Source organism: Lepisosteus oculatus, chromosome 5 (genome assembly GCF_040954835.1).
Source record: "Lepisosteus oculatus isolate fLepOcu1 chromosome 5, fLepOcu1.hap2, whole genome shotgun sequence".
Classification (NCBI taxonomy): Eukaryota; Metazoa; Chordata; class Actinopteri; order Semionotiformes; family Lepisosteidae; genus Lepisosteus; species Lepisosteus oculatus.
This window is the reverse complement of record NC_090700.1, coordinates 4814718-4831709: the sequence shown is the minus strand read 5'-3', so window position 1 is coordinate 4831709 and position 16992 is coordinate 4814718. Positions and strand designations below refer to the sequence as shown.

Below are 16992 nucleotides of genomic sequence, written 5' to 3'. Positions count from 1 at the left end.
TGGAAAGGACGTGGAAGAGCATTTGAAACAGAACAAGAAGCGCTGCTATACCCAAAGCTTGGTTTTCCACAAATGGCTGGAGGTGATCTTCGGGGCAGTAGTTAGCTACTAGGCACCAAACAGGCTAGCTGAGCAGACTGGCTTCTTCTTGTTTGCAGCTGTGCTTATAGAAGCTCAATGTTATAGTGTTACCGTAATGTTATTAACAAAGCATGGCAATGAAAAGGCCAGTGTAACATTTGTGTTCCATTTAATGTATTTCCCACTCTGTCATAAATGAAACTCCAAAGCTTTAATGCCCACCAGTAGGTGCTCATTCTTAAAGTAATTCTCAATTCTTAAGTGATCAAGACATACTGTGCTGCTGGCTGTACCTCCTTTAAAGCTCTCTTAAGAGTTCTTCCATGGGATGAATGAGATGATGATTAATGGGATACATCAGGCTCTTGTCATGTCAAAAGTTCAGGTTGCATGACAGGCCCAGGAACGTGTGATTCTGAATCTAGTAATAATACAGCCTCCTCTTGCACTGACCAAGCTCCCTCACATAACAGTCACAAGGCTGTCTTCAACCACCACAGTGCCCCAACACACCAAAACAAACAGCTGCGTGAACTGCAGGAAGATGAGTCAGGGGCCTGTGTGCTGTATTTCTTCCCACAGTACTGACATTCGCATGGCAAAACTCAGAAGATGAGATGTTTAAAAAGCATCTGTATAAACTGCTACAGGATACATAAGAGGAACAGAACAAATCATATACACTTCTGAGAATACGTTTGACCCCTGCCTTTGGAAGACTAAAGCACACTGATTATTAAAAGAAAGGCTTAAAAAATGAAGTGCCAGATAGACTTAATCTCTCTGCAATGGCAATATGAGCATACAGTTCAGATAACATGGTTATTGTCACGGCCAGTTTAGCCTTTAGATAAGCTAGTTGTGCTAGATAAAGAAACGATTCAAAGGATGAGGTTGACTGTTGAGATTATATTACAGAAATGGGCATACTTGTGACTCTGTTGCTGTGGAGCAACCTTTTACAGGTGCACGGGTGTTCTGGTCTGCCATGGCTAGGAAAGGGAGAGCAGCGCTTCTGGTCATTGGTCAATAGAGGAAGCCGCTGTTATTTCCAGAGCCTCTGAATCTGTATTTGCATATGCAGCTCAGCACAATCCACCCGCGGGCTCTGACTTTCACTTGTCTTCCTGGCAGTGGAGCTCTGGGAACACAGCACAGTCCAGGAGACGTGCTCCGAACCTTAAAGGGCTTGAGCCTTCAGACTGGGGTACGTGGTGCCATAGCCTATATTCTTTGGCTCAAGTGGTGTTTGGGGGTGGGGATGGTGCTGTGCCTCTTCTTTATTTGCTACCAGCTAATTTCTCTTACATTGGTTTTCACCGCCTAAAGCCAAATGTTTCTCTCAATGAGATGTTCTTCTTTCTTAGCCTCTTTAACTGTTATGTAGTGTGTATGGTTATGAAACAGCGAGGCACTGTACTATCCATTAATTAGTCAGTGTTGACGGGTTATACGTTTTCGTCCAGGGGGTACTTCAGTTATTATTGCAAGCACGGAACATGACTTGGCAGACAATGCCTTTCTCTGGTCCTAAAAGTTCTAGTGTGTTTATTAACGCATCACAGTCAGTATCACTGACAAATAAACTAACAACTCCATTTATGCAACAATCCAAGACAAGAATATTTGTTTACTTATGGGGAGAGAAATTGTGAAACAATTTCCTATAGTTAAACCCAAAATGATCTGCCGTAGGCACCAGCTCTTTCACATGCCACGCATCAAACTGAGATCCAACCATTGGCTGTGGACAGGAGCCACGTACCCCTGCTATTCCTTTCAGATTTTCAATTAGGTCAGATTTTTAATAAGCAACGACCAGCACAGCAAAATCCCACATGAAGAAGGGGAACAGAAGGCTTGCTGAGCAAACTGACATTGTTAAGAGTACCTTGCACACTTACAATGACTGTGGTTTTCTAACAGGACACAGGTAGGAGCCTTTAAAATAAAACTCTGTGACAAAAAACAGGAGAGGAATTAGGCTAAACAGGTGCATGAGCTGCAGGACTGGGAAAACAGATAGACAGCCCTATAGATGTATCGACAGGGAAGTGTGCTATATATAGATTTGAATATTTGACGTTTTTTAATAGATAAGGAATGTGTATTGAAATCTTTATATTTATATATATATGAAGCGTGGCAGAACCGGAACTGTAAGTAGATAGAATGAAATTTCATTTGGGGATGCTTCTGTAATATTTCTCAGATGCGCTTGCTGTCCACATTTCTATAAAAAATGACACACGTGTTAAATGTGTCTTATTTGCTAATGAAGAAACGAAACGAGTGAAATTTTTATCATGTAAACCTCATTTATCCTAGCACTACGTGCTGTAATATTAGACGCAAACGTGCATTTGCTATAGTCAGTACTTTAGCAGTTGTCTTGGAAGGGCTCTCAGTGTTATCTTGACCTTTGATACTGCACTGGCTGAAGACATGTGCCCAGTATAGTGAGTGACTGGGTGCAATGCTGAGCCTTACTCCAGTCTGGGGACTGTGAACTCACACTCCTTGAATTGATATCTGAGCCGCTCCCTGCGGAGCTTTAACTAAACGAGGTCCCTCTCTGGCTTCGGAAAAAAAAGCCCCTCCATGTTCCCAAGGCTATTTATGGGAAGGACAAATGTAAGTAATGACAGGAATCCCTTTGCAAAGAACTTCCAATCTGACTTGAGCCCGGGAAAAGCTGCTGGTACTGGCTGCAATTGCACTGTGCCTCATCGATTCAGGACAATCCAGGGGGAATTCTGATCAAATCAGTTTCTGGATTTCTTCATATCCAGGTGGGAATTCTCATTTAAAAGCTTACATCCTCACTCTGTTCTTGATAAAGGTAGTCAAACTGTAACAATGATTCTGTTAACTCTGAGAATTGTAAGGATAGCATCTTATTTTTCATTTTCAGGTTCAGAAACCTGCTTTCATTGATAACAGTAGTGTTCAATTTGATTTCTAATCCAACCACCTATGCTAAATTAACAAAATTTGAACTTTTTTTTACGTTTAAACACTACTAAAAACTCACGACAAATAATCAGGAAAGTGATTGATGCATGCAATTGTAAAGTAAAAGCTAGTCCTTCATATTAGATTTATTTTAATGGATTAAATGATCATTCTCGGTGATGACTCTTCCTTGTGGATACTGTGTGTTTTGTAATATTATCAGTTTGAAACATTCGGTCTTCATTTCCTCCATCTACTTCCCAGAGAGAAAGCAGTCACTGTTACTGTCAAGCAGCTGATTCAGACAGTGGGTTGATTATTTTTTTACAACAAAACAACATTTTCTAAATATTTCAAATCAATACTCACAATATTGTAAAGCAGAGTCTGACTTTTCCAAGCAGAAAAAATATATTTAATGTTTACTTAGGCGTAATGCAATTATTTTTGTGTATTGATTCATAGAAGCAAAGTGTTTAGACCATTCCATTCAACTGACCATCCAAAATAAAGGGACACAACGTTTTCTTTAACAGAGAAGGTTTTCAGAAAGATTACAACTGAAATAATGGAACAAATAACACCATGCTGAAAAATAGAATAAAGACAGCACACCACGTTTAGAGTGTTAAACATTCTTCGGGTGCCAAATGTTAAATAAGGCTTAAACAGCCAAAATTGTCTTTCTTGCAATTTTTCAGCATGTAATGAACATTATTTCTTCACTTGTAGCAAACACACTGTGAGGCAGCTCTCCACTCGAACCTCAGCTGGAATAATACCAACCATAATAATATTGCTAGAACCTTTCCCAGTTTAGAAAGTTGCTTGTGCCATTCTGACCTGAAAGTACAATTGATGGTTTAATGCTTTGCATGACAGGAAAATCAATAAGGTGTATAACATTCACCATATTCCTTTGCCATTATCCGATAACAGCAAACAAAAATGTGTTATTAGACGTCGGGGTGTTTTTGTTGTCTTTTTCTCCCTAACGTTCTTTCACATGGAATTTAAATAATGAAGAGTGTTGTCAGTGTGTGTCTGAAACAAGTGGGAAGAGGATAAATATAGCAGTGTCCTGGGTGCCTGGCACTGCTCTCGGTGTTGATGTGTAAATAAAAGCACCTTGGATACAGCAGAGAGCTGAGCAGTCAGGCCTGCTGTGTGTTTTCACTTCGTGCTTTCCCGGCTACACTTTGCAGAAAAGTAAAAGAAAAACAGGTTGGTGCGTCTTTGGATTTGCTAAAATCCGTCTGAGATTAACTATTTGCTTATTCCTCTTTGTGTGTACGGCAAACCTACTGTGTTAAAGAAAACAAACTAAATCTTGATAGCCATACTAGCTGTGACTAAATATGGCACAGATTTTTCTTTTTTCTATCAATAATGAGACCGCACTCAGCTGACAATAAATTAACCCCACTGGCCCTGGCTCAGTGCTCTCCGGTCCAGTGACACTTTGGTCCCTTCCGCGGCTCGGTGAGCGTCACTTGCATGCCAGGTAGAAGGAAACCTCGACAAACGCAGCTCGAAAAGCAGAAAAATGCCCCGCCTGTCTGTGAAGTCACGCACATCCCTAACTTGTGTGTTCCAGCAGGGGATTGCACGTAATAAGTTTTGTCATAATTGAATTGCATAGCCAGAGTCTCAGCAGACTGTGGCGTGACACACTTCCCACACCAATGAGGAGAGCACTCACACTGCTGCTCCGCCGAGGACGGGCTTAATTTGGGCTAAAACAGGCACGGCACAAATCGTTGCAAGGCTCCAGCAGCCCTGCGCCCTCACACGAACGGAGAAATTTCACATCTCAGTTTGGACCTGTGAACAGACACATGTAAACAGGAGTGCTGTCTTCATGCTTAAAACTCCAGCTTATAAAATGTTTTGACATTGAAGAGAGGGTAAAAATAAAAATGATAGCGCCAAGACAGGAAACCCAGCAGGGACAGTGCAGAGAATGATCATCTGTCTCTGTCTGCAAAATTCATTTTGGGTTCCAGAGGAAACACAGTAAACTAGTAATAATTCCCAAAGTGCAATATTTTAATGACTAGGGTTTGATGATAAACATGCATACTTCTTACATCATTCAAACTACTAGTGGCTCTTAAAATTAGGAGTTTGTGCATTGCTACTGTGTATCCCACAAATCTTGGAGTAGTCATTGTAAATTGGTTAAAAATCAGGGAGACAGAAATATGGAATGTGAGGTCACAAGAGTGAAAACACGACGGATCTAACAAGGCATAAATCTAGTGTTAGTATCCCACCAGAACAGAAAAAAAGCTTAGTTCTTTAAAAACGTGTCTAGAACAATTTCACAGTTTTAGAAGTCGATAACAAACCCCTCAGACTAAACATCACAGTGCATACAGATTACAGTTAGGAAACAATCATATCTTAGGGCAGCATTGCATAATAAGGTTCAATAGGAAGTCATTTTGTGATCCTTTTATGGGTTGGGTTTTCAAACACTCAGTTTTGTCGTTAACGCTAGTATTTGACACTGGTGTATTAGCGGTTAATATATTATTATCCATTACCCTTTACTAAAGCATTAGTTAATAATTACTCTCAAAGCTCACTATTTTTAAAGAACGTACACAGATGTCCACTTCATATAACCATTTTTATTAAATAGAAGGCAATGGCATTTATAAAGTATCACCAGTTTCCTAATTACAATCCTCAGCACTGGGTCCTCTTGGAAGAGTGAAAGCTGGTTTTTGCTTCGCCAGTTCCTGTCTTACAGTTGCCTGTGATGTTTACTATATCGCCATGTGGGGTGATAATTTGCCTCTCTGTCAATGATCTAACTGGGCTGCATTTGCTACTGTGGTCAGACAGTGGGCTGCCCACACCTCTAGTTCATTTGCTGAACTATTGTCAAATTACTCAGAACTCTGCAGGGCATGATGTATTTTCAGGGGTGGCGAGTGTAGACATTACAGAGATGGTTTTGTATGGTTTCTAGATGTTGCCAGAAATTCTATTGGGGATGCTGATATACATACTACAACCATGTTGATTTGAATATGGCCTTTGCCTTTGTAAACCAACAACAAAGAGAGACTTTCATCAGACAGTCAGGCTCTGTCTCGCGCTCTTGCTGTGAGTGAATTTGCATGTTTACAAGAAGTGTTAGGCTGTAAGACATACTGGAAAAAAAGCAAAAAATAGAAAGAGGCTTGTTTATTTCTCCATGTTTCATCATCATGCAGCATTTTTACTCTGATGGGAGAGAGTGCTTTAACTGGGCTCATTATAGTGGATACCCAGAGAATTCCAAACGAAGAGCCTGTGAATATCTAAATTACTGTCTGCTCTGGCTTATAAACGCATGTGGTATAGGACAGACAATTATTATTTCTAGGCACTTTCGTGATGGTAGAGCTTGAGTCTACTGTTTAACAGGTGTGGAGGAAAAAATGCATGGTGCATGTTTATGTATTTTCCAGCTTCAGGAAAGCCAGTATGCCCCATACTATAGATGTCTCAAGCCATAGTCTTTCTTAAAAGGGAAAATTACATGAATCCCGAGCCACCACTAAGGGCTGAAACCCTCTCACACTGGTAAAGTAACTACAGATTGAACTTACCGCAGGTAACGTATCTATTACACACACCTCCAGGAGATGATTACCAGGGAACAGTATGTGCTGCGATTGCTCCCGTTGGAAGGTGGAAGCATGACAGCAGGCATACCTGTTTCTAAAATTATCTTCACACTTGCCAAGTTCCTATGACTTATGCCAGTCCAAGTCCTGGAGCGCCAATGTGTCTCCAGGTTTTCATTCCAGCACAGCTGTCCACAGGCTAAACCGGCTGGTTACTGGCTTTCACTAGGAAGGAGTGTCTAGTGAAAATTTGGCTTAACCTGCCAGGCTGGGGGCTGACCTCCTGGTCAGGGGACGAGGAGGCTGGGACCCCCCTGCAGAGTGAGGGCAGCTGCAGAGGGGGAGAGGGGGTGCAGGTGGGGTGTAAAACGACGTACACGAGGGAGAGAAGGGGATCACGTGCAGTATTTACAGTGTTTCAGGAGAGGAAATGACATCAGGAGTGATTGACATTACTGACAGCCGAGTCTGATTGAAGTTGGCTGTTGTCATCCCTTCCGAACATTTATTACAGGGTCCAGTTTAACCCCCCCTACGACCACCAACTCTTCAGGTTCTGCTGCTGAAGATGCGAAAGCGACAGACTGACCCTCTAAGGCCAGGTTTGCACAGCTACTGTATGCCTCCTGCTCACCTCTCACCTGCACTGCAGGAGGACTGAAACTACAGTGGCTTGGCAGGGCTTAGGCTGCAGGACACGACAGTGTGGAGGATCGTCTTCTCTGCCCATGAATGATTTAGGGACAGTGGCGCATGTGGTGATGCACGCTGAAGCTCAGCTGAAGTAGCTAAGCAACTCGGAAACAGAGAACCCGAAAGCCTATCTGTGTGAATGAGGAGCCCGACCGGGGAACAATGGTCCATCGGGCCCCCCCTTTAAACTGACCTGCCTGGGACACTCCAGTTGTTTAGTATTTTGTCTGGTTTTCTTGCAGGACTTCGGACTTCCCTGTGCAAAATGTCCAAACAGCCTTCCTCCACTGTCAAAGCCTTGCAGGTAAGAGGTACACAGCTCATTGACATGAGCCAACAGAGCAGTTGCATGAAACAGGAGAGCAGGTTGCTTGCATACTGTATATACAGTATAACAGTGTTATCTAGTAATTCCTTATTCGGCATTTATTATCGACTGTCATGAAGGCTTTCTAAAAATACAGCATACTTTACACTTCTAGAAGAGCCTCCCCAAATTGTGTGCTGAGGACCCAGAAGAGGACGTGTATAAAAAGTGTGGATCTGGGTTTTTTTTTGTAGCTCTTTTCTGCATTCAACCAAATATTGAATCGTTCTGTTCATTTCATATGAAGAGTATTCTAATCTGTTCAAATTACACACTGAAATTCTAACCCCAAAAGGGGAAGTCAAATATTTCTCATTAAAATTGTAACCTGTTTCAGTTCGAAATAAATGTCGTTTCTCGCAGCGATTATTTGCAAGTCATGTGTTGAGCTGCATGGAGTTTGGAGGTTGAAAGTGTGCCTCTGAAACAGCTTGGGAAGCCAGGTAATCAAAGCAGGAGAGAAGGAGATGTTCAAGAATGTCATGGGTACTCTAGTGGAAAACAGCTGTCTTTCACTTGATTTGCCAACGGACAGGAATCTGTTCTGTTACTAACATACTGTACTCACACATGACTGCACAGCCAGAAAACCGAAATGCAAGTCAGATGCTGTACACCACTCATGCCTGGTCAAAATTAATGTGCAAGCAGTTAGACATTAAACAATTTATTTGTAAAAGTATTTTTGTACATCAGGACAAAAACTTCAAAACACTTCATATTCCCATTTTTACAATAAACCTTTAACCTTAAAGTTAAAATACTTTATACACTCTTAATGGATACAGAACATTCACGGTTCTATTTTCTTCTGCAATGGCAAAGAAATCGGCTTTTTCTAATTGAAAATGATCAGTTGTTAGCATTCCTCCACTAATAAATATATTTTAGCATTGGGGTATTAAAAGGAAGTTAAAACACTCTAATAAATATAACGCATACAAAAATAGACCCTGTTCTAATATGTTATAGCTCAACAATGTAACATCATTAATTTCTTATTATTGCAAACCATATATCCATCTTCAAGTGTGCATTAATGGGTTAAAAATACATGTACAATTTTCAATTAGCAGGCCAGACTGAAACAATTTACATGAATTATTGAACCAGATATTAACAATGATTAAAATATACTATACAGCATGTGTATAAATACAAACAGTATTTATACACCCATCATGCATACAGAAGTCAATAACAGTTATTTTTGTTAAAAAGGAAGCAAGTGTTTATATATATCTATAAATAACCATAAATCATAAATTTACAAAAGTGACATAGTTACTGTAATAACGCCAATGCATCCAAATGTCCTTTATGTGTGCAGTTGATGTATTTACAGAATGCATCCATTTCTGACATTTAAACGAAAATCTTGATAAACAGGCACATAAAGTACAATGAATCAGGCTGTAAACTGTATACCCAAGCAGGTCATCTGCTCTGACAGTGCACTAACACTAGTTAGTAACAGGGGGGAAAGAGTAAGGAGAACCCTGCCCAGCTAATTTAGATGTGAAAGAACTGTCACTTCCATTCAGAAGAACTTAACTATTTAAAAAATACTGCAGAAAATAAATGCAAATGTTGATTAAAGTAAAAGTGAAACGTTCAAGCTGGAGTGTTTTGGATCTTATTCTTTTAACACCTTTTCGCTGCTCTGTCTTCTTCAGCTGCCCTGTTGCACTGTAACTCCTGTCCTCAAGGGCCAGAATACAGCAGGCTTTTTAGATCTGATCAACAGCTGGATTCCTGCACAAATTCAGCCAATGATGAAGTCAACCGGGCCGCTTCTTTCTCAAACAGAACAGTTGTTCATATGTAAGACGGAAAAAGAAAAACCAGTTCCAGCACAGGCATGTACAAATGGTTACAAATGACAGGAGATCGTTAAGAACTCGCGAGGAAACAATACCATATAACAGGAAACTGTAGACTCAGCTCTGGAAGCACTCTGGACCTGATAGCTCGCCTACGACAGCAGGTCTGATACTAAGAAAGCCCAGAGAAGAGCCAGCTATCAGGCAGTACTCTCTTGCATCCCAGGACATTTCAATGGCAGACTGGCCACTACAGTTTCTCAGCTTCATCCCCAAGGACAACATCCCTCACTGCCAGAGCAGAATGGCAAGGCACGTCACCAGCCCCCTTCCACGAGGATTTTCATCACTGTGCGTCTCGGAAAACAAACAGCCATCGATTCCCCTAGCCCTGAAGCACTGATGCTGCCCAGTCCCGAGAACAGTGGCACCTGAGCACCACTCTGTTCCGTGTCCAGCTCTCAGCCAGAGAGATCGGAGCTCAATAAGAAGGCTCGTGTGGGTTTATCATACAATTTTACATGTATTCAATTATTAACCAAACTATTTTTTTTTTCCACAAAGAAAGAATTGAAATAAAAGCCAGCTCATAAGAACCACGTCTATTTTAAATTCAGCACTTGCTTCTGGATCGCTTTGAAGAGTGATGGTTCAGTAAGGCACGGCGGGAGTCTGATTCAGTCCTAAAGCAATTCGAACCACCTGAATAGATCTGTGTGCAGCAGGCAGGGTGTCACTCCAGTCTTATTGCATCTTTTACAGCACTTTTCTGGTAAATTACTTCATCTACCACCTCTGAAGGAAACAAGGAAGTCGTCTACAGGCCATTTTTAATGGTGTTCTTCAAAAGCACGAGTGGAACGAACCTCCGGGGTTGAACTGAAAGAAGCACAAAAACAGCTGCGTAACAAATATCTCCGATTCATAAAACGATTTCACTAATCAGCACATGAAAGGTGGGAGACAAAATGTAAATGTGTCCCGTTCAGGTAAAATAAAAACTCCTTTTTTTAAGGCTGCCATTCGCTATACAGAATGAGGGGAGAAGATAAGCCGGCTCCTAATGAACTAACCGGTTTGAGTGACTGCAGACTGAGCTCGAACAGATGAGCACAGGCTGCGGAGGCAGAATCAGGGGGAGGTGATGGCGTGTGGTAAGACTGTGATGTTTCAGTAACGGGACTTTGAAAAGAAAACAACACCGAACCAAAAAACACCTGGCACTCCACAATCCCGACGAGAGTCGTGCTGCTAGGAATACCGTAGTTAAGACACAGGACTATTATTTCAGTCAACAAGGCCTCTAGGGCCACAGGGGGCGTCCGCCTGCTCTGCTCCTGGGGGGCCAGGTTCCCCCCGCAGGCCGGCTCCGCACAAGGGGTGGGTGTGGACCCGCAGCTCAGTTGCAGCTGAATGTCCTCTCTGGTTCCAGGCCAACCTCAATATCCCGATGGGGGCTCTCCGTCCGGGAGCGGGACACCCTGTGAGGAGGAGAGAGGAGTCAGTGGACACAGACGAGGTGAGAGCCAGCGACACTCCTGCTTCTCCCCCACTGTAACACTGCCAGTCAGTCTTCTTCGCCGCCGACGCTAGCAGAACGACGGCGTGGTGCATCTGTGTAAGATCCACTTCAGAACAGACCCGGGCACCTGGCCCTGTGCCTCTCACATTGACCGAGGTCAGCAGCCTAGGACCTCCTGGACCTACAACCCCTGTGCTGGAGTATCACAGTACACAAATTCAAATACTGAATATAGAAATCCCGATTTATAAAAGGTGCTGTAGTTGCATACAAAGTAGATTGCATTTTAAGGTGTGTGTGTGTGTGTGGGGGGGTGTGTTGTGTTTGAAATGTTGCACAACAGCCTACATAGGGGTTAGGTCACTTGGTTTACTTGTGTCCCTTTGGGGGATGATCCAGCCACCCAGAGTCTGTACAAGACCCCTTCCGACTGCCAGAGACCGCCTGAGGTGGGTTCATGCCAGCACAATTCCTACAGAGTCAAACACCAAGAGCAACTAAAGCTACAGACCTTGAGCAGACGGTTCAACTCTTAAACCTAATAAGAGCCAAAACCCACGCGTAGCATGAAGGTCCCCCCCGAGAGGCAGAGAGCGCACGTTTCATTTCTGTGTGGACAGTAAGAATAGAGACTTTTTTTTAAACCTAATCTTGGTCTAAATAAAGCCCTGTTTTGACATTCAAATAAGGCTTGAGAAAAGACCGTCATGACCGAAGTGAGCTTCCGTGGGCAAGTGACTCGTTGCTGCTTATAAACATACGTCAGCTAATAGTCATAATCATAATAATAACTTACACTGTGTTGTCTGCTTGACCAGGGAACTCGTAGAGGTTTAGGAGAAAACACTGCAAAACCGCAACGCCATATTGTTCGCCTGACACTCAGAAATAAATGAAAAAAAAAAATGCAAAGGTTTATGCCTAGTTCTGGCCTTGCACCCATCGGGATCTAGGTTCAATGACATGGCCGATTTAAAAAAAAAAACCCCGTTGTATCTTCCTCCTTTACATCAGCAAACAAAAGAAAAAAACTCCTAAATTTATTCCGCGGCAGCACCCACACTCCCCCCCGGCTCTGCGCTGGTGGCAAGTCGGGGGAAACGCCCCCTGCAGGCAGGGCATTAAACAGTCTTGTTCCCCGACAGAGCGCCAGGGTTTCTCCGGAGGACAAGAAGCAGCTGCCCGGCGCGGTGAAGCTGCCCGGCCCAGCGGTCAACCTGTCCGAGATCCAGACCGCGAAGAGCGAGCTCCGATGGGTCACCAAAGACTAGGCCCGCAGGTACAGCACCGAGCTGCTCCAGGGGCTGGTGTTGCTGGCTTGCTCGCCCTGGAACAGAACCGGCCGTTTTCTTCAAGACACCTTGAGAGCTTGATCGATTAATTAAGGCGCGGCGCTTAAGAAAGGATTCATGAAGCGTGTGTTTTGTTTATCATAATTAATTTAGACCTGGTGGATGGGGGGATCGGATCAACGGAGCGAGATAAATTTGAGTAAAAACCTTTTGGAAAGCCACATTATACTGTATCGTATATGCTTCCTAACTGCATTCTCTGTCACAAGGGCTGTTACATCTGTCAGCGGGGTTTTACAGTTAACATTTGAGGTTTTTTTTTTTAAAACGTTTTTACTGCTAACGCCAATTCCATTTTTGCGAGGCAGAACTCAAGTTGGTTTTGTTCCGAAGGCAGGGCTGACGCCGTATTTCACTAGTTACTCCCATTGCGCTTCGGCAGCCACAGGGTGTCAGTGTTAAACTCCTATCTATCTGCTGAAGGACTCGGCCAAATGCTACTGTACACGCAGGTAGCACTGCGACACTGTGCGGTCGATATATTCTTGATGTGGGCAGCAGACCTCGTGGTGATCTTAAGCAGGGGCAGTGAGATTTTTCCCTGTTATTCTGAAATGCCTGGGGCCATCCACTGCGACGTCTGAATAAATCTTACAGGCCTCGTTTATTTTGTAGCATGAGCGTGTAACCTAGCGCCGATTATTAACGCTAACGCGACGGTCGAAGACCCCTGTACGAGAGTATGATATTCCTGCAAATCCGGTATTAAAATAGTGGTGTGCAGAGTTTGCCGTTATTACGCTGTATTTGCACCACTGACCGTTTTCTACCCTTTATCTAAAACTCATTACCTTTCACCGCGTATCCAGTGGGTTCTAGGGTTAGAGCCGAGCGTGGAAACTGTGCCCTGAGTAGGTCGGTTCAATTCTGCAGACAATCGGCTTAAATAATGCAAGCAAGATCTGGGAGACCCGGAGGACCTCTGCGGTCTTCAAAGATCAAGTGCTGACACAGAGACAGTGTATCAGGACCTCTGCGGTCTTCAAAGATCAAGTGCTGACACAGAGACAGTGTATCAGGACCTCTGCGTGACACTGTGTTCCCGCTGTTGTCTCTCCCAGGGCCCGGGTGGGAGAGCAGGATGGAGGCTCGGGGTGACTCCGATTTGTTCTGGCAGCGTTTTTCACGTTTTATGAAGGCGTATTAACCTCTTCTAAGGAGCTGAGTGCTGGCTGGGGAGAGGAAGAGACTTCTACAGTATGGACTCTTTTCACAGGCTGAAACGAAAGCACCCCAAAATTACGCGAGTGTACTGATGTGTGTTACAAACATTAAGCCCGCTAAGAAAATAAGTGCGTTTTCTTACTTCGTATTGTAAAAAGAAATGTTATTCTGTTTATTTTGTGAGACACAAGATCATTCTCGAGTTAGCAGTGTACAAAGATGAGGAAGTACAACCACTCAGAATTGATTTGTGCAGTTTTGTGGCAACTAGCTCTTGAAACAATTTAATTAAGGAGGGTCAGTCAAGCTGAAATCTGCTGGGGTTTTTAGGACGTGCTTAAAAAAATCAGTTCAAGATGCAAAAAACATTTAAATTCAACACTGACAGTCTAAGCTTAAGCAATCATGTTAAATCCATGTTTAGTGTTATTAAATTTCTCGTTATGTGAGAGTAAAGATGATCCTTTAGTGAAATATCGCAGGATCCTTCACAAAGATGACTTAAATCAGACAAGTAATAGGTTTATTCCATGCTGAAAAAAAGAAGAAAGAGAACACGACATTTCGGCCGTGGAGCCTTCTTCAGGTGTGCCTGAAGAAGGCACACCTGAAGTCCTTTAATCAGACAAAGTATTTATCAATCCCTAGAAAACTGACCACTGAAACAGCCTGGGACACAGTGGCTGCTTGGTACAGTTTGGCCTGGGCAGTCATTTAAAGACCTTGTACTGTACCTTAAAAAGCTCCAGTGAATTTGAGTCTTTTTGTTTAGTCTTTTTCAGCATTAATGCAGTTCATATTTTTTGAAGGCAAGATCTTTTTGTGCTTGTTTGTTTTTTTTAAACCTCTATGTATGAAAGATGCTCTTTGTACTCTTATCTCTGTAAAGTTTATTTGTTCCTGCACGGTTTCACTGTTTAAGTTGTTTCACAGTTTAAGTTGCTGTACTGTTTAGCTTTCATGCTTCATTATTATTGTGTATGATTTTTGTAATGTGTTTTACGTTAGGCACAGCACATCCTAGAAGAAAGGAAAATCTTTAATCTGAATAAATCGTACAGTTAAGCCTTTTACATCGCATATTTTTTGGGTGCCGAAATAACTGATGCTGGAGGGCTTCAGCAATAATAAAAGAGTTTGTTAACTAAAATGTCAGAAAGAATGAGCAAGTTTTTATGTCAGCTTTTGAACTCTTTTTGTTCAGTGTAGTTTTGGAGGGCAGTGAAAAATGAAGATCAGAGCACTTTACTGTGAACTCTGTTTCAGCTGAAGTTGGCTCACTGATCCTCAGGAAAGACCCATGCAAGAGATTTGGAAATAGATAACACAAACATTCGCGTGGAACACTTCCCTCCAAAACGGCAGCCTTTTCAAACCTTAAGCCCAACCAAAGCACAAGATCAAAGGCCTGCAAGATCTCACTTCAGAAGGACAATAATAAAGAATGTACAATAACAACTCAGACCAATGCGCAAACACTCACTGCAACACATAGCTCCTCAATTTCATTACAATACAAGCAAACACTGAAACCAGCTTAAAATAATTGTCGATGCGCATTTGTAGAAACAGGCAAAAAATCCCTGAACCCAAAACTTTCTGGATTCCTCTTTTTCGGATTGTCTTTGATAAAGAACGAGGGATAACCATTCACTGTGGTAGTAAAGTTTATTAGCTTGTCGTGCACAATACCAAGTCTGCATACAGAATGTACAAGGTTAGTCCTTTCTTTGTGTAATACACACAGCTTGTCAGCAGTTGATTTATTGCATTGGGTCCAGTCAAAAGTGTTCTTCACTCTCATCCTCAAAGGCATGCAAGATGTTAATGCATGCAAGTGAATTATTTTTTTGTTAATCCAGGGCCATAGGACAACAGTATATAATGTATTGGTTTCATCCTCAACTAATGTAATATGAAAGGGAAAAATAAAATTTCGCAACAATGAGAAATGTGTCAAGTGCATTTGTATGTGTTCAGTATTAGAAAGAGCTCTCTGTTTACGTCTCTGGTTGGGTGTCTTCTAAAATCTTGTACTGTATTTAACAGTATGTCTTAGCTTGTTTAGAGATCACCTTTCCTTGCCAGTGAGATCTTTCACAAACAATATACCCAACAAAGAAAGCCCAGAGCTCCGCAGCTCTCCGGGTTGTGCACAACAAGGGTCCTCAGTGTCTTTAGCACCAGAGACTGCAGGTTTTGTCCTGGAGGAATCAGAACGGACAGTGGCCCCAGGAATTCCACCAGCCGGAGAGGGCAGTGGAGTGTGGGAGGCAAATCTAGGATTTCGAGAGGGCAGAAGAGGAGCAGCTGTGCCCGGAGCCATGAAGCTCTGTAAATCCTGGCTCGCTCTGTGTAGAGTGAGTCACGACTCACGAGGGAGAGCAGAGAAGCGTTTGGTAAGCCCTAAATATTTTGGCAGGGCTTCCTGCACGATCCGAGGCACGATCAGGACCGTATAACCGAAATCCTCAATAAAGCACCTTCTGAGCTGCCCCAACAACTGCTTGTTTCTTGTTTGTTGCAGCTGTTTACCCGCTCTGTCATGTAGTGGGATCAATTCCCTGGGTGCTGGGGACCTGAATACCAGCGCAAAGGACCGACACTGAGACACAAGTGCTACCGCAATGCTCACACTGAGACACCAGTGCTACCGCAATGCTCACACTGAGACACCAGTGCTACCGCAATGCTCACACTGAGACACCAGTGCTACCGCAATGCACACAGTGAGACACCAGTGCTACCATAATGCACACAGTGAGACACCAGTGCTACCGCAATGCACACAGTGAGACACCAGTGCTACCGCAATGCTCACACTGAGACACCAGTGCTACCGCAATACACACAGTGAGACACCAGTGCTACCGCAATGCTCACACTGAGACACCAGTGCTACCGCAATGCTCACACTGAGACACCAGTGCTACCGCAATGCACACAGTGAGACACCAGTGCTACCACAATACTCACAGTGAGACACCAGTGCTACCGCAATGCACACAGTGAGACACCAGTGCTACCATAATGCACACAGTGAGACACCAGTGCTACCGCAATGCACACAGTGAGACACCAGTGCTACCGCAATGCTCACACTGAGACACCAGTGCTACCGCAATACACACAGTGAGACACCAGTGCTACCGCAATGCTCACACTGAGACACCAGTGCTACCGCAATGCTCACACTGAGACACCAGTGTTACCGCAATGCACACAGTGAGACACCAGTGTTACCACAATGCTCACACTGAGACACCAGTGTTACCACAATGCTCACACTGAGACACAAGTGCTACCGCAATGCTCACACTGAGACACAAGTGCTACCGCAATGCTCACACTGAGACACAAGTGCTACCGCAATGCACAAAGAGCTGTCTCGCAGGGCAGGCCTTTAGCTACA

General features: G+C 43.2%; 1 protein-coding gene and 1 long non-coding RNA gene across 5 annotated transcripts; one reads left to right on the top strand and one right to left on the bottom strand.

The window, feature by feature from the left end:
* Positions 1-1169: 1169 nt before the first annotated feature.
* On the top strand, positions 1170-15532 carry smpx (small muscle protein X-linked). 4 transcript variants are annotated; one of them, XM_069189907.1, is made up of 5 exons: positions 1170-1288; positions 7595-7656; positions 10975-11061; positions 12210-12343; positions 13478-15532. In XM_069189907.1, exons 2-4 carry the CDS (start codon positions 7618-7620, stop codon positions 12333-12335), a joined length of 252 nt encoding a protein of 83 aa, XP_069046008.1. In that variant the 5' UTR covers positions 1170-1288; positions 7595-7617; the 3' UTR covers positions 12336-12343; positions 13478-15532. The 4 variants fall into 4 exon arrangements, with proteins under 4 accessions (XP_069046008.1, XP_069046009.1, XP_069046007.1 ...); XM_069189908.1 differs by lacking the exon at positions 1170-1288 and adding an exon at positions 1904-2014; XM_069189906.1 differs by lacking the exon at positions 1170-1288 and adding an exon at positions 2637-2873.
* On the bottom strand, positions 12055-13478 carry LOC107076714 (uncharacterized). The gene is made up of 2 exons (XR_001477887.2): positions 13439-13478; positions 12055-13387 (listed from the first exon to the last, which is right to left on the bottom strand). It is a non-coding gene; the product is annotated as an uncharacterized lncRNA (long non-coding RNA).
* Positions 15533-16992: the final 1460 nt, after the last annotated feature.